The sequence below is a fragment of the Cavia porcellus genome, unplaced genomic scaffold, assembly GCF_034190915.1.
Source record: "Cavia porcellus strain 051 isolate PalLab524CR breed Dunkin Hartley unplaced genomic scaffold, mCavPor4.1 scaffold_9, whole genome shotgun sequence".
NCBI classification, from domain to species: Eukaryota; Metazoa; Chordata; class Mammalia; order Rodentia; family Caviidae; genus Cavia; species Cavia porcellus.
Genome location: NW_026947492.1, coordinates 29,808,515 through 29,834,329, shown reverse-complemented (window position 1 = coordinate 29,834,329; position 25,815 = coordinate 29,808,515). Strand labels below are relative to the sequence as shown.

General features: G+C 35.8%; 1 protein-coding gene across 8 annotated transcripts in view; it reads left to right on the top strand.

Moving 5' to 3' along the window:
• Positions 1-25,815, top strand: part of Cwf19l2 (CWF19 like cell cycle control factor 2) — a 190,460-nt gene that overhangs the window by 149,728 nt on the left and 14,917 nt on the right. For 4 of the 8 annotated variants that reach the window (XM_063256129.1, XM_063256128.1, XM_063256131.1 and 1 more), the window contains one exon: positions 4,807-5,026. In XM_063256129.1, the coding sequence (XP_063112199.1) occupies positions 4,807-5,026 (220 nt within the window). Of the gene's footprint in view, positions 1-4,806; positions 5,028-7,531; positions 7,554-25,815 lie in introns of those variants that run through there. The other 4 variants (XR_010049754.1, XM_063256130.1, XR_010049756.1 and 1 more) reach the window with 2 other exon arrangements.

Here is a 25,815-nt window from a genome sequence, read left to right as displayed (position 1 = left end):
TCTAGGATGCAGTCCTGAAGGAAAGGAACATGCACTTCTCATCCTTATTTTTCTTTCCTTCTTAATACAATGTAGTTGTGATGGCAGGTAGTGTTGCAACTACACTGTATCTCAGAGTAAATTTAGGCGAGACAATGCATAGCAGAATAATATATTAGAACTCAGCCCTTGAATGTTGTGGTAGAGTTTTCATATTAATCCTAGACTGCAGCATGAGTTAGGTGGACAAACAATTTTGTTGAAACTATTGTCACTTGCAGCAGAACTTAGTCTAGCTAAATCATAGGAGATAAAAGAAAAGCATTTGCAAAACCCAAAGGTAAGCAAAGGAGTATAATACTTTCATAGACTTCAAGATATTTGAAAATGGTAGAAGGATAAAGATAAAAACAGTGATAAACTGACTACAGAAGTAGACACAGGCAGGGACTAGACTGAGAAGGAAGAGATTAAAGCAGGACAATGACATGACCATGGTTATAATTTGGAAGAATGCCTCAGCTGTAGTATATTGAATGTATGTAATCCGGGATGCTAAGAAAGAGAGTATTATGAGGCCAATGTAGTAATTCTGGGCAATAACGCTGGAGGCCTCAGGTACAGAATATCAGCAGAGATGGAAAGACGTGGAATGGCTGAAGACTGGGCCTGGAGGAATGTCCTTGTCTCTGTTTTGGTCAGGTTAGAGCATATCCCTATTCTAGATGTTTAGCTTGTGCTGTGGGTATGCCTTTAGCTCATTGCCTTTTGTCTGGTTCCCCAAAACAATCTCTAGTTATTACAGTTGTCATAGACCACTGATTCCTAGGGAAGTGACACTGCTTATTTAGTTCAGAGGATTCTGGAAATTTTTAGAAAAATCATTGTGCACTGTGATCAGGACAATATTAGGATTAGGTGATCAAGAGATGATAAATAATCTATGAATCTGGTATAATTTCTCACAGTAAAAATTGTTTTATGCCATTTCAAATGTCCAACAAAACTAAACCCACTTTAAATATAACTTTTGTAAATTTTTTAGTACATATAATAAATAATTTTTGATAAAATTACTTGAAATAGAGACAAGTAGGTTTTGTTGTGTGTGTAATACTGGGCATCAAATCCAGGGCCTTCATGCTGAACTACTTCCTCAGCCTTTTTTACTTTTTTTTAGTTTGTGACAAGGTTTTGTTGTCATTAAATTGCCTAGATTATGCTTGAATTTGCAATACTTTTGCCTTAACCTCTGAAAGTGCAGGAATCGCAGGTGTGCACTGCTATGCCTTACTTGGAAGAAAAAGTATGTATGTACAGAGATTAAATAATGTAAAAAACAATTATAAAAGAGTAGTTTTTAGCAAACAAGTGTTTTACTGGAATGACAATAATAACAACAAAGAAAATAATCCATGAGAAGATAGTGGATAGCTGTGGAGGAGTCAGAATTTGAAGACTTACCATCCCAGAGTAAAATGAACCAGCTTTCTCTACACTACTTCTGTTCTCAGAAGTACTTACTGATTCTTGGCTTTAGCATAAGGAGCTGAGAAACTGGGCAGAAAGTGACTATTCTTTTCATCATCATTGGGAAGGATGACCTATTTGGATTTCAACTAGGCCGTTAGCTGGTATGACTTGATCTTGGCATTTTCAGTGACACATAAGAGCAACCCAATTCCCTGGTGCCTAAGAATTACCACACATCTGACATTCTGGAAGGGCTGCACAGGCCAGAGGATTTCCTTCTACCTGAGTCTTTTCTCAGTCCACCACAGATGAGTCACTGATATAGATGGTATGGTATGCTAGCTTGTTAACAGCAATGGAGTTCTTGCCTTCTGGCCTCGAATTATCCAACTCATGAAGATCTTTTTTGTAGGGGCACTTATGTTACCAGTTGTTTTAGATTTGGTTTTCCCATAAAGTAATTTATCTTTTCAAGGCAGCTACCATTATGAACAATTGGAGCTTACTACTGTGGAAAAACTATGAAAAAGTGATGTAACACATTTATCTATTATATTACCCAAGGAGAAAGGCAGATGGGGTATTAATGCATCAGATATATCCACAAGGGCTTCTGAATTGTTTCTGGGCTGCCATGTACACCCAGGAAATGTAGCCAATAAACTTCCAGAACAGTTACACAGTCATAGAGGTGTAAATGGTGGCATTTATGAGTGCTAGAGCAAATGGAATGATGCATATAATGTCTGCATCACCTAGAAACACCACAGAGGTAACTTACATTCTGACTTTAAGATTTTGGAGAAGCAAAAAGAAAATGTTAGTCAAGAGCATCATCTAAAAGTTTATGGAGGAGGTTATTGGTTTTAAAAAAAGGGTAATTCTACCTCTCCTCAGAAAAAAGTTAAAGACAAATACAAAATTTAAGACAAACAAAAGAGCAGGGGTATTTATAATTCTAAAAGAGCATATGAGAGTGAAAGGCAGATGATAGAAACTTGGCCGCAGGATAGGAGTCAAGCCTTGGGGCATAGAGAGGAAATTGCTGATGAGTAATAAACCAGCTCACTTGGGTGATCTCCAGAAAGCTTCAGTAATTGAATGTACCAGGTGCCAAGAAAGCATGAAAACAGAGGTAGAGGAATGCGCTGGTGGGGGGTGGGAAGAGACTGAAAAATACAAGGTTACTGGAAAACTTGTATAAGGAGTTATCATCCTCACGCTGGGTGGTAGTTTCTTCATTTCTGTGCCAGCAGATTAGCAGAGCTCTGGCACATCAGAGCCTAAAAGATGGCAAGTCTAAAATTGAAGACTGAATAAAAATGAAAAAGCTGAAAGGTGAGGCTCCAACCTGTTTCTCCAGACTGTTCTAGACTATTAAAAACAAAGTCCGAAATAAATTGTAGTTAAATAAAGACCTAGAAGTTAAGACAGAGAATAGCTTTTTTAAAAAGGCTATAACTAATAATATGAGAGATGAGACCTTCTCTGGTACTAATGAGTAAGATTTAGGATGCTATAGGATAGATGATTAAATAACAGTAAAGAACTCTTATAAGTTAAAACAAAATGACAAAAATGTGAAAGTTGAACATGCCATAGGAAGTAGATTAAAAAGTCAAAGGATGAGCATAAAGAAGAAATTAAGAAAATAAAATAACCAATTGAGTATGAGGTACAGTAAAAATATTTCATTAGGGAGGTTGAGGCAGGAGGATCATTGCAAGTTTGAGACCATCCCGGGCTACATAGTGAGCTCAAGACCGGAGTGAACCTTGCAGCATGACCCTGTCTCAAAAAGACAAAAAAAGTTCAGGCAGGTAAAATTTAAAAAATATATCTGCAAAGCACTCTGTTTTTAGATCTGGAAGAAGTGCTTTATTGAATTGAAGACTAAAGAGAAAAGAAAGCAGTTTGACTGAGAAACAAGAAAACCAACTGAAGAGAGTAGAAGGGAAGATTCAGGTCAACTGCTGCTGCACCCCAGGACTGGAGCCAGCCAGTCCAGACTAGAGCAGAACAAGGAAAGGAAAACATTTAGTAAGTTACCTGTCAGATTTCACCATGAGAAAAATCCTGTTAGGCAACATTTTATAGAGCTTTTAGAGGATATAGAAAGAAAATTGAGAAATTAAGAAAATGAAATTAAGGGCAAAATGAGATAATTCTTAACTCTACAAAAAAAAAAAAGTTTTACAAGAATGTAACCATAATCACAGTTTGCTACTTGGTCAGTGCAAGCAATTTTAAAACAGCTAAATAGTGCCTAAAAGTTGTGATTAAAAACATTGAAGATATAGCAGGAGAACTGAAGTCCTCTCTTACTGTAGAAACAAGTCAGTAGATACTGTTTAAAATTCAAAAGATATTAGTAATACATAAATTATTTAGGGTTGCAGAGATGGTCATGGCATGTAGGTAGCTAAGAGGTAAGGTGACTGCTTCTTCAGAGTGAGATGGGGTGAAAGGCTGTTCATTTTATCATGACCTTTGAACTCCATGAGTTTAGATGCAGCACAAATTGGATGGAATAAGAATGCAGATGCATTCAGAAAATGGGAGCTTCATAGCACAGCCATGGAGTCTAGCGTGACCCTGCTCATTTAGAAAATGTATTCAGACCAACCCGCTAAAAAGGAGAATTGTCCAGAAGGCATAGGAAAGAATGCACAGTAAGATTAGATTGCTGAAAGGATGGAAAAAATAACTCTCATTCCAGGACTTTTAAAAATGGATGAGATAATAAAATGTATTTGAATAGATTAAAAGTCTTCTAAAATTTATTGCTTCTCTAATTTTATTATTCTTCAGTGCTGTGAAACAGTGGTGGTGGGGTAAAATTGATCTGACACCACTACTCAAGGCATTTGCTCTAGCAGTGTGCTGTAGATGGTACAACTCTTTTGGGGGAGTTTAATTCCCAAAAGTGTTCAGCAACACCAGGAAGCATAGGCTCCCCTGGGACAGGCACTGAAGGTAATGAAGCTTGACACCATCCGAGCTGATTTGGCATCTTCTGAAGTGTTTCTATACAGGTAGGGTAGCTGGAACCTAGATAACCTTTTTACTACATTTTCCTTAGAGTGTTTGAAGCCCTATTTTCCCAGGCACATACTCGTGTCTTTAGAAGATTTATGAAGGAAGACAGATACAAGAATGACTTTTCTTCCCTTATCGGCTTTGTCTCAATTATCTGTTCTCATAAGATTATTTGGTCACATTCCATGTTATCCTACTCTACTTTAAAAATAATAGGAAGCTCTCTTTTAAATCTGTATAAGTCAAAGCTTACTAAAGAAACAGATTTAATGCAACTTATAAAAATATATAAGAATTTCCAACATTGGATTGCAGTGACCATCCATAGACTCAGGGATAGAAGAGTGCAAAATGTCAGACTGCGCATTGGAAATCCGAAGGATCCAGTTGAAAGCCTGGAGCTCCCTGTACTGTTCTGTGCAAGCCCATATCAGGAGGCTGATGGTTCTGTCCTGGAGGCTGGAGTCTGTGGTGGAAGCCTGGAGACACTGTCCAAGGTCAAAGCAAAGACTGGAGGCCCTCAGAAGAAACACCGGTGAGCTTTCCTTCATTTGTCCTTTATATCTTTCAGGCCACAGGCTGCTGGGGTGGGGGATACTTCCATCTTCAGTAAATCCCCTCAGATGAACTCAAAACTATGCCAATCCAATTTATTTGGGTGTTTCTTACTCAAATTGACACAATCAGGTAACTATTATACAACCACACCTCCTTTAAATTAACTTGTGCTTTAAAAGAAGTTTGAATTCTCTTGTTTGTGCTTGTTAAATATTTGCAGGTAAATATTTAAAGGAAACAGTTCCCAATGTGTCAGGACCTTGAATCTCTGACTAATGGCTAAAGAAGCAATGCACACAAGACATGGTGGCTGTAGTAAGCAATAGTATAGTGTTTACATGAAATTTGTTAAGAAAAGAGATCTTAAATGTCTTCACTCTCCCACACACAAATGGCAACATTTTGCTGTGGGTGTGTTAACTAATTTATACTAATCATTTCATAATGTTTACATATCAAATCATGTCATACTCCTTAGATATATACAGTTTTTACTTGCCAATTATACCATGATAAAACTATAAAAAAAAAAAACCCTAATAGTAGACCCCAGGATGTTTCCTTACCATATCAAGAATTTTTTCCCATAGATGGTAGTAACAGCTTTTCTCAAATTTATGGTTCTTTCTTTTAAAAAAAAGTCTTATAGAAGAAAAAACTGTCCCATATAGGAGTGCCTCCCATGTAGTAAACATAATGTGTGGCTTTTATCGTTACTGTTTGGTTAGAGTCCAGCCTTTGTGATATCACTGAGTAATCACAGAAGGCCTTTAAGATACACTGTGAACTGCTCATCAGCTAATATGACATTAGATAAAGATTAGTGCTTAAGATCACTTCAATTCCAAAATTTTGTGGTCTAAAACAGTCGAGATGTGGGACCATGTTTTCAGCAGCATTGGTTTTCCAAAGATTATGTCCTAGTGGTGCTAACTTCGACTTCTTGGTGTGATGAATATGATGCTTTTCCATCTTCTGCAAAGGGAAACAGCTAGTTATGAATTAGAGTCAACTGGTGTTAGTGGCAAAATACCCAATCTACATTGATATGTAATTTCTGCTGATGGTAGATCCAGCTCTTTCTTCTAGCTATGGACAAGAACGTCTGTCCACAAGTTCATGCATTAAAAAGAGGGACCTTTTTGTACAGATAGCAATTTGTTTTGAAATTAATGAATAGTAAAAGGATCATTTATAAAAATTTTAGTTTTAGCTCTTAAGGTGCACACTTATTACTGTCACACTAAGAAGACAAATTTTAATGCCACTTTTAAATAAATCATGAATATAACATATTTATTAAACATGTACCATAAATTAGGTATTGCTGTGGATTCCCTAAAGAGAAAATTCACAAAACATGGCAAAAATCAAACACCATTTTAAAAATGTTTAAAATATTTTATTCATGTACATGATAATCTCCTCAGCCCAAAAGGTGTCTGATATGTAAAGGCAGCAAATCAGCTGATAACATAAAGGTATTCGTTTGGGGTTTTAAAATATGACAGCATATACTGTACTGATAGCTAGCATTTGATTAAGCTCTTGCTGTGTGTCACTCCTGGTGCTTTCTCTTTTTATCCTCACAGAGGTAGTGCAAATTTGACAAACTAGACTCTACAAAAGCTACATAGATTGCCAAAGTTGATACAAATAGTCAGTGGTGGCATGGAGACCTGAAGTGGGATCTGTTCACTTCCTGTGGCAGCAGCTTGGGTCCTGGGTCTGTCTATGTATGTTGTCACAGATTCCTATAGCTCAGTGGCAATGAAGTAGAATTGTTGAGGTCTTTGGTCATCTGGTTCCACCGTAGCGTCTGGATATGCACTTGCACAGTAAGATGACCAACAAAGATCTTGAAACAGGCAACTGTCTTAGAAGTAAGGATCTGGCACTTAGGTGCCTGTGTGTAGGAGAGTACTTGTTATCAGCCATGTCACTACTTAATTAACAGATGTTGTCTAGGTGCTCAGGAGCTGCCTAACCACTTTTCTCAGCTCTGCCTTTAATTTTTGTAACCAGTAGAAACCCAGACCCTCCACAATGAATACAGCCGGAGTTTGCTTCCTCTTTTAATCATGAGGGCAACTGGCTCTGAGTAAAGGATATCTTTAATTTTGTGGAGACTTCTTTAGTTCTCAGATGCACATGCCCTTGGTCCCAAGAAAAGGTTAAATAATATATAAAATAACTGCTTTTTAATTACATTCAGTGTTCAAATTACACGTTTCTATGCCATTCACTGTCAATAGGATGTTCTCAAGACATTAGCATTAAAAGCAATTTATCCACATGCAAGAAGTAAGAAGTTCACACATTGCTACTTTGTTGTGTCCTGTTGTGTTCTGGTCAATGACATAGAGCCAACAATAGCTAATATTGATGGTAAAATCTCTATAGTTCTTTATGACTTATAAATGAAACTGTAGAATTATTATAAGCCTGCAGTATATCACACTTCTCCTTCTTTTTTTCCTAGAGGTGAAGAAACAAACACTCAGGTGAGTTACATCATTAATTAATTAATCACTCATATGACAATATTCAGAATAGAATAGTGTTATGAGCACATGACTTGGAACTAAACTTTTAATTCCATTTCTGTTATTTACTAACAGTATGATATAGAACATGACTTTTAGCCTCATTAAACATCAATTTCCTTATCTGCATTGGGGTAATCAGAGTACCTATGCACAGAGATGTGATGAGAGTTAAATGAATTAATTTGTGTGAAGTATTACCCACAATAGGTGAAATATAGCTGTTAATAAAGTGTGATTGATATTGGGATGTTAATATTACTGTGTTTCGGCCTATCTGCTATGATATGTGCTAATGATATAATACTAAATGACACAGACACAGCTTAATGCCTGGGCACAAATGTTTTCAAGTAGTAGGTAAAAGAGATAACACAGATTTTCTACTTCTTAAGGCTTAAACCAATTTAATTTAAAGTGGATCAATCCCTTTGCAGTGAAGAAAAGTGGGAAATCAAAAGAATTGCTAATATAAAGCTAATTTTAAAAATGCAAATGTCTCAGCCATTCCAAGTGAGCATGGTATTGCTGGATTCTGGACAGAACTCCTGTTCCTTAAAGTAGTGGCCATTCTGATTCTAAGCATATGGACTGGAGTGCAGTAGAGGTGGTTTGGACTGTGATTGGCTGATCCTTTTATCGCAGACTCATTACATATGTACAGTTTTCTTGGGCAGGTGTTGAATAGCAAATTTATCAATGATGTATTGCAAAGATTATTCATCTTGAATAAGATACAATATTGCAAACTGTCTTGTTTAACAGGCTTCCAGAGTAGTTATAGTTTCCATAGAAACAGGAAAAAATCTTTTATTTAATATAATCCTAGAGGTCTCAGTAGACCTGAAAAATATGCCACGAACTGTCAAAGCACTGTTCTAATGACTTAAGGAGAGCAGTGTTTGTTGCTCTGTCATGATGGCCTTGTGTGGCGTGATGCGCTGGGAATTTCAGTTAAGTTTCTGATCTTTACAAAGAAAGTGATTATTCCTTGAGTATTCTAATTCACTTTTTAAATTGCAGTGCTTAGAGGCTAGCAAACCAAAGAGTTAAATCCAGTCCTCTTTTATACACTGCATAAACTTTTAATAGAAAAGTTCTATGGTTGCTTCATAGTTGAATTGTTATTTCATAGTAATTATACTTTAACCTACAAGCTAGGTCATGCAATTTAGTTTTCATTCATAGGAAGAAGGCAGCAAATGTCTGAGAATTTTAACCACTGCATTTCCTGAAATTCAATTAATTCATAATACTTTCATTGTAAATAAGAGTAAAGATATTGTTTGACCCTTGTTATAGAGAATTTCTGGATTACACATACAAAAGGATAAAAAATTTGTTTCAATATTATGTTCTTAAAGATAGAGTAGATAATCAATTGGAAATAGTTAATCACTATACACTAGCAATAACATACTCTTAATAGTGAAATTACAATAGTAAGACTAGCTCTTGTGGCAATTGAAGTTAATACAGAAAGCAGGCATAGTACTTCCAGTACTATATTAAATAGGAGTGGTGATAAGGGACATCCTTGTCTTGTTCCTGATTTTAAAATAAAGGCTTTCAATTTTTGGCCATTTAGTATCTTGCTAGCTGTTGGTTTGTCATAAATGGCCTTTATTATATTGAGGTAAAGACCATCTATTCCAATTTTCTGTAAAGTTCCCATCATGAATGAATGTTGGACCTTATCGAAGGCTTTTTCTGAATCTATAGAAATGATCATGTGATTCTTACTTTTGGCTTTATTGATATGGTGGATTACATTTATTGATTTACATATGTTGAACCATCCCTGCATTCCTGGGATGAATCCCACTTGGTCATGATGTATAATCTTCTTGATGATATGCTGCATCCTATTTGCCAATATTTTATTGAGGATTTTTGATCTGTGTTCATTAGGAAGATTGGTCTATAGTTCTCTTTTTTCATGGGTTCTTTCTCAGGTTTTGGTACTAGAGTAATATTTGCTTCCCGGAATGACTTAGGAAGGATTGCTTCCCTTTCAATTTCAATGAATAGTTTGAGGAGTGTCAGCATTAGGTCTTCTTTGTATTTCTTGTAGAATTCTGCAGTGAATCCATCTGGGCCTGGGCTCTTCTTTCTAGGTAAGGACTTAATTACATTTTCAATTTCATTAACAGAGATTGGGTTATTCAGCAGTTTTACATCCTCTTGATCTAGCTTTGGTACTTGATATGTTTCTAGGAATCTGTTTATTTCTGTGTTATCAAACCTTTGAGAGTAGAGGTTTTCGAAATAGGTGTTGATGATCTGCTGTATTTCTGTAGAGTCTATAGTGATTTCACCTTTTTTATTTCTTATTGCATGAATTTGAGCTTTTTCTTCCCTTTTTTAATAAGGTTGGCTAGGGGCTTATCGATTTTATTTATTCTTTCAAAGAACCAACTCTTTGATTCGTTGATTCTTTGGATTGTTTTCTTAGTCTCTATTGCATTGATTTCTGCTCTGATTTTTATAATTTCCTCTCTTCTTTTGGCTTTGGGCTTGACTTGCTCTTCTTTTTCCATGCTGTTTGAGGTGTAGCATCAGGTTATTTATTTGTATTCATTCTGTTTTCCTGATTGTGGGAACTCAGTGCAATAAATTTTCCTCTGAGGACGGCTTTCATTGCATCCCACAGATTCCGGTAATTTATATCTGTATTTTCATTTTCTTTAAGGTATTGTTTAATTTCTTCTTTAGTTTCCTCTGTGACCCATTGATTACTCAATAGTGGGTTATTCAGTTTCCATGTGTTTGTGGGATTTTTGCATTATCTTTTACATTAATTTCTAATTTCAAAGCGCTATGATCTGATAGCATGTAAGGGATGATTTCAACTCTTTTGCATTTGTTTAAATGTGTTCTGTGAGCTAATATATGGTCTATTTTAGAGAATGACTCATGCACTGCTGAGAAGAACGTGTATTCTGATGTTTTTGGGTAGAACATTCTGTATACGTCTATCAAGTCCATTTGTTTACAGGTGTGATTCAGTTCTGTTATTTCTTTGCTCATTTTCTGTCTGGTTGATCTCCCTTGGTGTCAATGGTGTGTTAAGGTCTCCTGTTACAATTGTGTTATTTGTAATTTGAGTTTTCATTTCTATTTATAATTGTTTTATATAACTGGGTGCTCTGGAGTTTGGTGCATATATATTTAAGATAGTTATATCTTCCTCTTGGAGTTTTCCCCTAACGAGTATGTAGTGACATTATTTGTCCTTTATGATCAATGTTGGTTTAAAGTTCACATTGTCTGCAAACAGAATGGCTACTTCTGCTTTTTTTTGGATTCCTGTTGTGTGAAGTATTGTTTTCCATTCTTTGACTTTCAGTCTGTTAGTATCCTTCTGGGTTAGATGGGTTTCCTGTAAACAGCATATGGTTGGATTTTGTTTCTTGATCCACTCTGCTAATCTGTTTCTTTTGATTGGTGCATTGAGACCATCTGCATTAATGATTATATCTGTTTTTTTTTTCCTGAGGTTAGAATTTGGTTATAACTGTTATATGCTGGTTTATTGTTTTCATGTTATCTCTCTGCTGTTGCATCTTTATTTTTCTGTTCTGTTTAATTATCTGCTTTGTTTAGTGGTTTTATCCTTTGTGTATCTAACCTGTCTCTCAATATTTTTTGCTGGGTTAGCTTGGTGTTCATGAAGTTCTCTCAGCTGTTCCTTGTCATGGAAGTATCGTATTTCACCATTGATTTTGAGTGATAGTTTTGCAGAGTACATCAGTCTAGGTTGGACATCATTTTGCTTTAGGATCTGGAATACTATACTGCATACTCTTCTTGACTTTATTGTTTGTGCTGAGAAGTCTGCTGTGATTCTGATAGGTTTTCCTTTATAAGTGATCTGTGTTTTCTCTTTGACAGCTTTTAATAATCTATTCTATCTTTTTGTTTAGTTCCTCCATTTTTTTAACTGTGTTTTCTTTAGATATATTCAGAATCTCTTTCATTTCTTTTATCATTTCTTCTTTTACCTGGGAGATTATTTTGATTTTGAATTCCTTTAAAGCTTCCTGGAGTTGCTTCTTAATTTCAGTAGCTATTATGTCTGATATGTGTGGTGTGTGGCATATATTTTCTTCGATATACATCGCTCCTAGGATTTCTTGAGATGGGCTGGAGGTTTGAGGTTGTCACTTGGTCTTTCATTTTGTCATTTTCCTATATTTCTGTATTTCAAGTGTATTTGAAAGCTTCCTCAGGGTCTGTTGGAAATCCACTTCTATGTTCACAGCTCCTGGGACTCTGCCACCCAGTTCCTCCAGGCCACTGAGCCTCTAGAACTAGTGGCCCTCTTCTGCCTGTTTAGAACTCCGTAGTTCTAGATAAGCTGGGTTCCAAGGACACTGTGCACCCGCCTGCTTGCCAGAAACTCCACAGTTCTCCGAGCGCAGCCAGAATGGGGAGGCAGATGTAGGTGCCTCAGACCCACTTAACCACTTCACTGCACCCGGAAGCCTGGAGGTCCCCAAACAGTCTGAGCTTGGGGCAGAGTTCACTGGGCACTTACTGCAGGCCGCTGGGCCTCCGGAACTGGTGATGCTCACCTGCTTGCTGAGAAATCCACAGTTGTCCAGACACATGGGAGGGCAGAAGCCGAGTGATACTGATTTTTGAGTATTGATTTTTGTATCCAGCTATATTGCATAATTTATTTAATGTATCTAGGAGTCTTTCAATGGAGTTTTGAGAGTCTTCTATATACAGTATCATGTCATCTGCAAACAATGATAATTTAATTTATTCTTTTCCTATCTTAACCCCTTTTATTTCTCTTTCTTGTCTAATTTCTCTGTCTAGTATTTCCAGTACTATGTTGGATAGGAGTGGTGATAAGGGACATCCTTGATTTGTGCCTGATTTTAAGATAAAGGCTTTCAGTTTTTGGCAAGTTAATATGATGCTGGATGTTGGGTTGTCATAGATGGCCTTTATCATATTGAAGTAAGGACCATCTATTCCAATTTTCTGTAAGGTTCTTATCATGAATGAATGTTGGACCCTATCTAAAGCTTTTTCTGCATTTATAGAAGTGATCATGTGATTCTTACTTTTGGCTTTATTGATATGGTGGATTACATTTATTGATTTATGTATGCTGAACCATCCCTGTATGCCTGGAATTAATCCCACTTGGTCGTGGTGTATAATCTTCTTGATGATTTGCTCCATCCTGTTTGCCAATATTTTATTGAGGATTTTTGCATCCATGTTCATTAAGGAGATTGCCCTGTAATTCTCTTTTTTAGTTGTCTTTCTCAGGTTTTGCTACTAGAGTAATATTTGCTTCTAGGAATGACTTAGGAAGAACTGATGCCCTTTCAATTTCATTGAAGAGTTTGAGGAGTGTCAGCATTAAGTCTTCTTTTTATTTCTTGTAGTGAATCCATTTGGGCCTCGGTTCTTCTTTATAGATAAAGACTTAATTACATTTTTATTTTCATTAGTTCAAATTGGGTTATTCAGCAGTTTTCAATCTTCTTGACCCAGCTTTCATACTTCATGTGATTCTAGGCATCTGTCCATTTCTTCTGTGTTATCGAACCTGTGAGAGTAGAGGTTTTTGGAATAGATGTTGATGGTCTTCTTTATTTCCACAGAGTCTGTAATGATTTCACCTTTTTCATTCATTATTGCATGAACTTGAACTTTTTCTTTCCTTTTTTAAATAAGGTGGGCTAGGGGCTTATCAATTTTACTTATTCTTTCAGAAAACCAACTATTTGATTCATTTATTCTTTGGATTGTTTCTTAGTCTCTAATGCTTTGATTTTTGGTCTGATTTTTATAATTTTCTCCCTTCTTTTGGCTTTGGGCTTGACTTGCTCTTCTTTTTTCTAGATGTTTGAGGTGTAGCATCAGGTTTTTCATTTGTATTCATTCTGTTTTCCTGATGTAGGAACTCAGTACCATAAATTTTGCTGTGCATACTGCTTTCATTGCATCCCAGAGATTCTGGTAAATGGTTTTTGTATTTTTGTTTACTTGTAGGTATTTTTAAATTTCTTCTTTAATTTATTCTATGACCCACTGATTGCTCATGAGTGTACTATTCAGTTTCTACATGTTTGTGGGGTTTTTGCAGTTTCTTTGCTCATTAATTTCCAGTTTCGTGGTGCTATGATCTGATAACATGCATGGGATAATTCCAATTCTTTTGCATTTATTTAAATATGTTCTGTGGGCTAGTATATGGTCTATTTTAGAGAAAGTCCCATTTACTTCTGAGGAGAATGTATATTCTGATGTTGAAGATTGTTATTTCTTTCTCTTGAAGTTTTCCCCTAACCATTATGTAGTGACCTTCTTTATCTCTTAGGATCATTTTTGGTTTGAAGTTCAAATTGTTTGCAAACAGAATAGCTACCCCCACTTTTTTTGTGCTTTCTGTTGCATGAAGTATTTTTTTTCCATCCTTTGACTTTCAGTCTGTCTATTCCCTTTTGGGTTAGATGGGTTTCTTGTAGACATCATATGGTTGGATGTTGTTTCTTCATCCATTCTGCCAGTCTGTTTCTTTTAATGGTTGAATTGAGACCTTTTACATTAGTGTTTATAACTGATATATATTGGTTTATTGTTGGCATGTTATCTTTCTGCTGTTGCATCTTTATCTTTCCATTCTGTTTAATTGGTTCCCTTGCTTAGTGGTTTTTTCCTATGTGTATCTAAACTGTCTTTCAGTGTTCTTTGCATGCTTGGCTTGGTGATCATGAAGTTCTTCAGCTGTTCTTTGTCATGGAAGTATCTAATTTCTCATGGAAGAACTTTTTGAAGAACAGTTTTTCAGGGTATATCAGTCTGGGTTGGAAGATGTTTTCCTTTAGAATCTGAAATACTTCACCCCATGCTCTTCTTGACTTCCTTGTTGGTGTTGAGAAGACTGTTGTGATTCTGGCACCTTTTTCTTTATAGGTGATCTTTCTTTTCTCTCTGACAGCTTTTAATATCATATTATGTTATTTTTCTGAGATGGTGATTATTATATGTCTGGGTGTAGCTTTATTTTGGTCATGGCTATTTGGGGTTCTGTATGCTTCACTAATCCATATGTCAGTTTCCATTCTTATGTTCATGAAATTTTCAGCTATTACTTCTGTAAATAGCCTCTTGCTATCATTTGTGTTATCCCCTTCTTTTTCATTTATCCCTATCAAGCTTATTTTGTTTTTCTTTGCATCATCTTGAAGCTGTTGAATTGTTATTTCCTTATTCCTTGTTATTTTTGAAAGATCTTTCCTTTCCTGTTCACTAGCTGCAATCTTGTTTTTGAGGTCTGAAATTCTATCTTCACTTTTTTTTGTCTTTTTCTTTTTTATCTGTACCAAGGATCAAACTCATGATCACACACTTGCAATGTGGGCAGGCGCTTATGCCACTGAGTTAATCCCCAGCTCCTCTATCTTCACTTTCATTGAGGCAGTTTTGACATCTTTAAATGGAATTTTTGGTTTCCTGTGTATTTCTTTGAATCTGTTTCATGTGTTCTGTATTTCTTATATTGTTCATCCAGGGATTCTATGTTTTTGTTTTGTTCCTCTAATTTTTTAACTGTGCCTTCTTTAGATGTGTTCAGCATCTCTTTCATTATTTTCATTATTTTTTCTTTTACCTGGGAGATTATTTCTAGATGAAATTCCTTTAAAGCTTCCTGAAGTTGCTTTTTTATCTCAGTTGCCATTATTTCAGGTATTTCAGGTGTATTGCATACATTTTCTTTCATGTACATGGCTTCTATGCTTTCTTGGGATGAGCTGGAATTTTGAGATTGCATTTTGGTCTTCCATTTTGTCATTTTGCTATATTTTCGTGTTTCAAGTGTTGTTCCAAGGCTTCCCCTGGGCCTGTTGGAATTCGTCTCCTATGCCCTTGGTTCCTGGGACTGAATGGAGGTTGCTGAGCATGGTCCAGTCAGGCCCAGAGGACCTGCCACGTCACCTCTAGTGTTCCAGGAAGCTGGGTGGGCACCTAACCACTGTGGATGATGGTCCAGCACTTTCCCTGGGAAAGGACCAACGTGCTTTAATTCACTCCACGTTCTCTCAATTCCTCTGATTGAAGAACATCACTAGGGGTAATCTACTAGGGCTGCAAAACCTCCCAAGCCTAATCTAATGTGGTTGGAAGCTGGGCCTGTCCTTGATCACTGATGAGTTGCATTGGCTGGACTAAAATGTACTCTGTACTCCTCACTCATCTGCATGATCAGTTCTAGCATTCAGAGTGAAGTTAATAACAATGCTTTCCCAATTATGCACCCCACATGCTGTGACCTCTGTTCATGCCCCAGGTTTTCTCTAGTCGGTTTGGTTGTGTACGAGTAATAATGACCTAACTTTCATCTTGCCCTCTCCTTTCCGGAGTGCTTGTGTCAGAGCCAGAAACATAATTCTTACAATTAATGCACCAGTCTATGTACATATAGTATCAAGTCTTATTTTGCATTTAATACTCTAAGATTTTATCAAACTACTTCATTATAAGTATTCTAATCTTGCAAATGGTGTCAAGTTTCAAATAAGATATAGAGAATGTTTCCTGTAAAAACTGTAATTCAGAAATCTCCAAATTTTACTTTGAGTGGACAGTTTCTAGTGTACTGATTGACCATCCATACTTATTTCAATTTTTCTAGAGATTTCCTGGTTTAGATTGTTGTTTTCAAGGCTCTTGCTTCAGAGGCATCACCGACTTTATTTGACATCTCCTTCTGAATATGGAAAAAAAAGCACTAGAAGATTCTTTAGATGTCTGCATTCACCATGTCAAATTATCAGAGACAACAAAGGGAAAATAAACAATTCAAAATGTTATCTATAATGATATGCCCTCAGAGTGTTATCTTTTTTCTTTTCCTCATTCTTTAAAAAAAAAAATAATTAGCGAAACCTGCAGAATATTGGTTTCTCATCTTACTTGTAACCCTGGAGATGCTTTCTCTAAGATTCTGGGTCCTACAGCTCTGATCTATTTTCTGAGTGTGCTGTATATACTCTTCATAGGCTGTGGTTTTTTGGTACTATGTCATAGCTTAGTCATAGGAAGGAGAATATTAAATACCTAAGATGGTTTTCAGTAGACAAACTGGGCAGAAAATGAAATTCTCTTGCACTGGAGATAGAAATACTGTGATGATCCTTGGGCAGTGCTTAACAGTTTTTATTCAAGTATTTTATGCCTAGTCTTTTTTTTTTTTTTTTTTTTTTTTTTTTTGTCTTTCTCCTTTCTATCGGTACCAAGGATCGAACTCACGACTCCCTGCTTGCAAGGCAGGCGCTTATGCCGCTGAACTAAATCCCCAGCCCCTTATGCCTAGTCTTTGGAGACATGCCCTTTGGAGACATGCCCTCAGTTTATATTTTTTTCAGAAAATTTTGCCAAAATTTCAAAACTTAAGGCATACAACAAAAGTAGTTCTGAGAGAAAAGTTTGTAGTGATAACCACCTACACTAAAAAGAAAGAACCTAACATTCAGAGAACTAAAAAAGGAAGAAAAATATAAGCCTGAAGCTAGTAGAAGAAAAAAAAGAATAATGGTTAGTGCAGAAATAGAGTGAAAAACAACACAAAACATCAACAGAACAAGAGTTGCCTTTATGGAAAAATAAATAAAATTGATACACTTTTAGCTACATAAAGAGAAAGGAGAAAATAATAAAGTTAGAAATTTAAAAAGAGACAAAAGATACAAACAATTAAAAATTAAAAGAGATTGAGGTGAACAATTGTGTGCTAACAAACTGTACAACCTGGAGTTAGCTGATCATGACTAGTAATCTCTGAAAACTTACCTAAAATGAATATTTCATCTTTCAAGTTATTTTACGTCAGGTATTTTGTCACAGTGATGGGAAGCTGACTAATTCAGATCATAAACCATGTTCAAGTAATTTTTTGCTCATTTTCCTCTGGGTTGCAAAAATTGTTCAATATACACAAATCAATCAATAAGGTGTACAACCTTAACAAATGCCAAAAACTAAAACTAGACCCATGCCTATCACCATATACTAAACTAAAATCTAAATGGATCAAAGATCTGAATATTAAAACAGTAACACAAAATCTATTGGAAGACAAAGTAGGTAAAACTCATGAAGACATAGGGATAGGTAGAGAATTCCTGAACAGGGATCAAACCACAAAGGAAATACTTCCCAGAATCAATAACTGGGATTATATCTCCTTAAAAGTTTCTGCATGTTAAAAGAAATCTCAAACATAATGAAAAGAAAAACCCACAAACTGGGGAAAAAATCTTTGTGAACTACCCCTCAAACAAAGGACTTCTGTCTAAAACATAGAAAGATAAAAAAATTAGGCCCCTGAAATTCAAAGACCCAATCCAAAAATGGGCATCTGAGATGAATACACAGTTCTTAGATGAAGAAATACAAATGGCCAATAAATACATGAAAAAATGTTCATCACCATTAGTCATTAGAGAAATTCAAATTAAAACAACACTGAGATTCCATCTCACTCCAGAAAAATGGCCAGAATCAAGAAAACTACCAACAACAAATGCTGGAGAGGCTATGGGGAAAAAGGAACTCTCCTGCACTGTTGGTGGGAATGTAGGCTGGTGCAACCACTGTGGAGGTCAGTCTAGAGAGTTCTCAAAAAGCTGGGATTGGAACTCTCATTTGACCCAGCTCTTCCACTTCTAGATATATTCCCAGAAGAACTGAAAACATGATACCACAGTGATATATGTGCACCCATGTTTATAGCAGCATAATTTGTAATAGCCAGATCTTGGATACAACCTCAGTGTCCATCAACCTAGGAATGGATAAAAATGTTGTAGTATCTTAATACAGTGGAGTACTACTTAGCTATAAAGAATGATCACATTGAGATATTTATAAATAAATGGATGCAACTTGAGACCATACTCATAAGCAAAATAAATCAAACTCACATGTATAAATATCATATAGTCTCCCTAGTGTAAGAAATGGTAAGAGTACATCAGATTTTGTGGTAATCATGATTCCCCATTACATTGCTTTGAAGCCTTATAATGTTTTCATTGATTAGTTGGAATGGTTTTATTCTGTTTTGTTTGATTTTATTATGTGTGATGGTATATACAGCTATTTTGAAGAAACAATATATTATGACAGCCATTGCTGTCACTGAAGTCCTACCATGCTTTTGTTCTTCTGTTTCCATTGGTTCTATCATGTTGTATCTTATTGGATTTTAATATGTGTGATAGTATAAAGAAATTTTATCGAAAATAAGATAATATAGTAGCCATCATTCATTTTCTGTTATTTGGTTTTGTATGCCCTGTAATACTTTCATTCTCTTGAATGGTTTTATACTATTTTGTTATGTTTGATAGTATTGTATGTGAAGGTATGCTAAACTATTTCGAAAAATGAGACATTATGGTAGCTACTCGTAATATTGGGTTGTCTTGTAGTAAAGTACTATTTTGCTTACATTGTTCTGTTCTGTTCTGATCTGCTTTGTTCTGCCCTCTTTTGTCTTAATCTCTTTAAATTAAAATTTAAAAAAAAGAAATGATCTGATGGAATGGAATTTAATTCCTTCAAGACATGATTCATTTTGCATCCTCCTATGTTGGAATGAGACTTCACATAAACACACAAAACCTAAATCGTGTATATTACATATATTAAAAGTATCTTCCAGAAGCCTAGCACAGAGGATTTAAAGATGAATAAATAAAAGCTAGTCCCTGCAATCTTAGAGCTCAGCCTCAATTATCAGAGCTCAGTGTCTGATCATACCTGTACCAATCTTCAAACTTTGCACATTGGAAATTAGGTTTGAGTTGACACTGTGGATACAGGTACAAGTTTTGAAGAAAGTCTGTGACTCTGTACATGTCAGTGGAAGACAATGTGGACATATATGTATGAAGAGGATGGCATCTTTATTCAGAGAAACAGGCTAATTCTTCATTGATTGTTCAACCTTGAATAATATGTCTAGCTTTTCTGTGCCTCAGTTTCTTGATTGTAAAATGGAATTAAATCAATTCTTGTTTTACAAGTTACTACAGAGCCTAACTAGATGATGAATAGGAAAGAGCCTTGTAAATTATTTTAATGGGACATCAGTTGAAATCTTTCTACCTTACTTCTCAATGGCCCCTCTAACTGCTCCTCAGAGCTGCAACCTTGGCCCAGGTGTTTAAATGAAATGTCTTTATGAATCTCTTAAAGAATTTACCAGTATGAAGCATTTCATGTGGACACAGACAGAGGTCAAATCATGTCCAACTCAACCTCCCACTGTTTTACTGCTTTCCTCTATCTCTCTCTCTCTCTTGGATTTTTTCCAGAAAGTTTGGCATCTTTTCTATTACACAATATAGGATTCCTCATCTTGGAGCCTTGGTACAAAGCAAGCAGTAAGGCTGTGGTGCTTCAGTATCCTTTCCAAATGCTTTTTAGAAAGTTTTTCCTCAGGTAAATTTAGCTTATAAACTAAAGTCTTAAAGTACATCTTACCTTACTGTCTTATGGTATTATACATTTTTACTATATAAATAAATAATACAACATTTGATATCTTAACCTTTTAAAAGTGTGTAGCTGAGTAATGTTGAGCATATTTATATTGTTGTGAAACATCTCAAGGACTTCTTATCTTATAAAACTGAAACTCTGTAAGTTATTAAATAACAAGTCCCCTTTCTTGCCTTATTCATAATGATTACCTTCAAAATATCTCATATACAGCTGACTACAGAGGCTCTGTGAGATAGTCAACTTAGAATTCAAAATAATACAGTGTGGGGAGCCCTGAAAAGAGGGAGATGAATTTTCTTGTCCCAACAAGAAATTAAGGTGACTTGCTGACCACCCGAGGTCCAGCCACAACTGGCTGATGCCATGACTTGCCAAGGTCCTGCCATGACTTGCCAAGCTGTCCGAGGTCCCACCGCTTCGACTCACTGTAGGTGCAGTTACATTGAGTTTGGGAGTCAGTGAGCCGAATGGAGAGCTGAGTTTGTGGGAAGCCTACATTGACCTGTGGTGAGTGATGGGAGTGAAGCCATTCCATAAATAGGGGGCTCCGACAGACAACATTCTGGGACCAGGCAGGACTGGCAAGTACAAGGGACAGCAGTGACTTCAGTCAATTGTTCCCTTCCCAAATGGGATTGGTGGAGTGAGCTAGTCCTGGGTCACATAACCCAGCTGAGACCCAATAGGTTATCCAAGGTCAAGTCCCTGCAGCAGTGGTGCACACTAACCACACTGGCCCAGTGGGGCCTCAGAGGTTTGGCTGGTCTGGAGGGGAGGCAACATAAAGTAATATAGTAGTGCAGGCCACAACAGCTTGACTGATATGGAGGGGAGGGGCTGGCATATGCTGTCCCTGTCTGCAACTCACTAGTACACTACAGTGTGAAGGGTCATCTAGCCAGCATGCTTCAGAAGAATTGTAACCAACAAAGAAAGAAACTGGGGCCTCCTGGAAGAAGCAAGAAAGGTAGGAAGAGGAAACAAGAGTTGCCAGGTCCCAACCCTGGGAACATTGACCCAGGAAAGGTAAATACAAAGGAGAATGAGAACAGCAAACATGCAATATCGGACACAGCACCAGTGGACATAAAGAGATATATTTGGTACCTCATAGACGAGTGCAAAAGTGAAATATTTAGCCAAATAAAGCAAGATATAAGAAGGTTAATAAAAGAGATACTAAGCACCCCACAAGCAGACACAGATGGAAGAAGGGAAGAACTCAAACACAGGAGAGAACAATTTGGTGAAGAATATGAAAAAATATAGAATACATGAAACAGATTCAAAGAGATCACCAGGAAATTAAAAACTCTATGGAAAGATGGCTAATCAGCTTGAAAGAAACTAGGGATACGTTATCCAAACTGGAGGACAATTTTGCAGTATGGGAGTATGAAGGGGAAAACTTTAAAAATAACAAGGAAACAAGCAGTAACAATACAAAGGCTAGAAGACCACAAGAGGATCTACAACTTGAGAATAAAGAATGTGAATGAAGAAGCTGGGGTACAAACAAAGGAACTACAAAGGCTATTCACAGAAATAGTTAAGGAAAACTTCCCAAACATAGGCAAAGGAAATGTATTCTGATATATGAGGCATATAGAACTGCATCCACCTACAACCAAAACAGCTACACCTAGGCATTTAATAATCAAGATCCCAGAAATTCAATATAAGAATAGAATATTAAAGCTGTTAGAGTCAAGAAACAGCTAACCTACAGAGGAAGGCCCATCAGAATAATGGCAGACTTCTTGACACAAACCATCAAGTCAATAAGAGCCTGGAGTAAAATATTCCAAGCCCTGAAAGAAAATAACCTCCATCCCAGATTGACATACCCTGCTAAACTGTCTCTAGAAATTAATGGGGAAATAAGATGCTTCCAAGAGAAAGAGGAACTTGGGAAATTTGCAACCACCAATCCAACTCTACAGAGAATACTCCAGGGCATTCTAGAGAGACAGAAAAGTACTAGGATTCCAGGAACAGTGGCAGAGAGGTCTCAATGAATGTAGCAGAAAACAGAATGAAGAAGATAAGCAGACAACTGATGGCAAAAAAGAGCATAACAGAAATGAGGCAGAGAAGATTTTATTCAAAACTGATATGATTGATAATATCAAGTCAGATAGTATAGGCAACTACACTGAGCATGAGAAGACTCAATGATACACATTCTGGTTTGATAACTGCTGGTGTTTGAAGTTCTATACTATATACAAAGTTGTGTTTTTATTAATGTTATGTACTGATATATTCAATTATACAATGTCTGATACTATATCATCAGATATAGCCAATTATATTGGAGATAATATATAATTTCCAATGTAATCTCCAATTATATTGGAGATAACGAGACAACACAGGAATATGGTAGAACAATTTGTACAATGGTCTTATATGTTTTTTTCATTTCTTGTGTTTATAGGAATATATTTTGTTTTGCCTTGCTTTGTTTTGTTTCTCCCTCTAATATAGAAAGGATATAAATACATGTTAAGACTCATGCATGTGTAGAATCTATAAACAGTTTATGAGAACTGATCATATGACACATGGTGAAATTAACAGATACTTTGAAGAAAAAGAGACACTAAAATACCCAATGCTGATCCTCAAGTGACATAATGTGAAACCCAGCAATAGTATTATTCTTTGTTCAGCAATAGTATTATTCTTTGCTTGGGTTTATTCAATCTCAACATAATTGAAGATATGGATAACTGCATGTATGTTTAAATGTATAGGATTGATAACCATATTTCTAAGTTTTCGTTGGATAGTTGAACAGAACTGGTTGCAATCTCACTGCTTGAATCCCCACTTTATAAGCTCCACTTTAGTATCTTGAATAACTGTTTGTAAGAAGACAACTGTAATCATTAACTAGTGATTTCTTGCTGTTTATTTTTTATTTTAAATTATATATTATTTATACCTGTTTTCTGTTTTGTTTAGTCTTTCTTTAAATTAAATTTTTTAAAAAAGACACTACCGTACTCAGTGCTGATCATGGAGTGTCACGATGTGACAACCAGAAATACTATTATTCTTTGTTCAGAATGATTTTAACCTGCTTTAGTTTGCTTAATCTAAACATAAATGAAGATATAGATAACTGCATGTATGTTTAAGTGTATAGGATTGACAACCATGTTACTAAGTTTTTGTTGGACAGTTGAACAGAACTTTTTGCACTCTTGCTGTCTGAATTCCCACCTTACATGTTCTGTTTTTGTATCTTGAACAACTATTTGTAAAGCGAGAATATGTAAACATCAACTAGTGATTTCTTACTGTTTATTTTTTCTCTGAATGTATGTATTATTTCTACCTATTTTCTGTTTTGTTTAGTCTTTCTTTAAACAAAATTTTTTAAAAAACCCAAAATGTCTCATTATAAGAGCAACATTATTTGTGATTCCTGCTTCTGTCAAGGTGGTATTTCTGAAAAGGTCATGTTTAAAGCGTTTGACGAAAATGGAAAAAGTAATCATGTAGTAATTTGAAAGACTGAATGTGTGAGTAATTTAGGAAGTATGCCATTATTCTCTTTGGTCAGTGCTGGCTCCAAGAAGAAATGTGAATGTGGTCAATTGTGTTCTTCAACAGAAATAATTCAAGAATGCACAAATGAAATTAGAATCAAATTTCTGTGACATATCCAACTTACAAATGAATAATGACAAATTTTGCTATTCCAACATTTGTCTTTTCTTTAGCATTAAATGATCTCTTACAGAAATTAAATGATTCCAGATTGTTTTCCAAATGTTTGTTTTGAATTGTGAGAGATAGAAATTCATCTCAAAGTGCAATAATTAAAACAGAGAACTTGAGTGTTTAGGGGAGACATTTTCCTATGAATAAAGATGCTATCTGGTAGCTCTATGCTTTACATAGTCCACAGGCTTATAATTGTTCAAGAAGAGAAATTCTTTCTCTGGTATCTACCTTATACAATAAATGATTTCCATCAGCTAAACTTGGGTCAGGAAGCTGTTGTTTGGCCAATTACTGTCTCAGGAACATGAGGTACTTGAATTGGCCAGCCCATATCATACCTTTGGTTGTGGTAGGGGAGCAGGACTGTCATGTGATTGACAGTTCTTTTACATAAAGAAAAGTTATTTACTACAATGAAAAGATTGAAAAGAGGGAGTAAATGATAATGCTCAGGCTGAAACAAAAGTGCCTGTAGGGCTTTTCTTGTTCTCAGGGCTGCTGGAGAAGATGCACAGTGGTACAAATCCTTGGAAATTATATTTAACTGCCAGTATTATATTTAACATAATCCACAATTTGCTTTGCTGAGGTCACCAGCCTTGTTCTTAATATTTTTCTCTCATACATGAGCTTTAAAAAAGATCATTATTTTAAAGGATGATGATTATTATCATAATTATTATTACTTATAAAGTTGACTTTTTATTTCAAACACATCAGTGACAAGGTTTGTTTGACTTGAGAAGTTCTGGTTCCATGGTGGTGCTCAAGGGAAATTTAGTACCTAGAATTTTCTCTTTATTCACTTACATATTTGAAAAGAATTCATTTGATCTGTAGCTCTAGACACACCCTGAAGTACTTTCTAAAATATCCTCTAAGTCTAAATTCTCCTTGCTGGGCCCAGTGCAACTCTGAGGTCCAGCCATTATTATCCCTCAAATATTCCAGTAGCTGGCTGATAGGAGCTTCAGATGTGTTAAATCAGCTTCAACAATCTTGGCTTGCTGATTATCCTTCAGATTTTGAAGTCTGACTCACAGCTAAATTCAGCTCTACAGTTTGTTCTGCTCCAGAGGAGCCATTAAAAATTCAAGAGTAGTTACCTGAGAGACTGAGTAATCCAATTTGGACCTTCAACTCACTCAGTCTGTTTGCATGCCATCTCATATGAGGTACCGTATTTCTCAGCTTCTTCTAGGTGCCGAGATACAAGTCTGGGAAATGTAAGACTTGCAGAAAAGATGGCAAGATACTATGAAATTTGCCAAAGTGAAGAAAAGGATATATTTATTGAATATAGTTGGGCACAGTCATAACTATAAATGCATAAAGGCATTGCTTTTAACAGTAAAATCTTGGAAATAATTCATATTTCCAGTGATGGAAGATTTTTTCAATAAATTGTAGTGGTATTCATCCAAGAAAATCATTGAAATAAGAAAAGGAATTAAAAATGGGAAAGTAGATACAAATTTAAGTATATATTTATGAATAAAGAAATGATTGAGTTAACATAAGAAGTCAATAAGATGACATGTGTAGTACAATCTCATTTTTATGAAGATAAGTGGGTTCATTTATGTATATTTCTAGAGGTTAGAGGTGGGCATTTGATATTTCTATAATGCCTGATGGTTAGAGATTCAAGGATTACATAATGCTTCTATGCTGATAATGTGTCTTTTCCATGGTGTGGTTAACCAAGCAAGTGATGCTCAAAGAATAATAGAAGGTGATATATTTACTAATATCTAGATAAAGGTCTACTTCTGAGTCCCTATAAAATAAAGAACATGGTTCAATCTAGAGATCTTCAAGTGAGGCCTTTTGAGTCTAGGATGGCTAGGCCTGTCAAACTTTCCTGACCTAACTTACTTAGTTGTAGATGCAGAATTGATGGGATACACACAATTTTGTAGTCATTGGTTTTCTTATA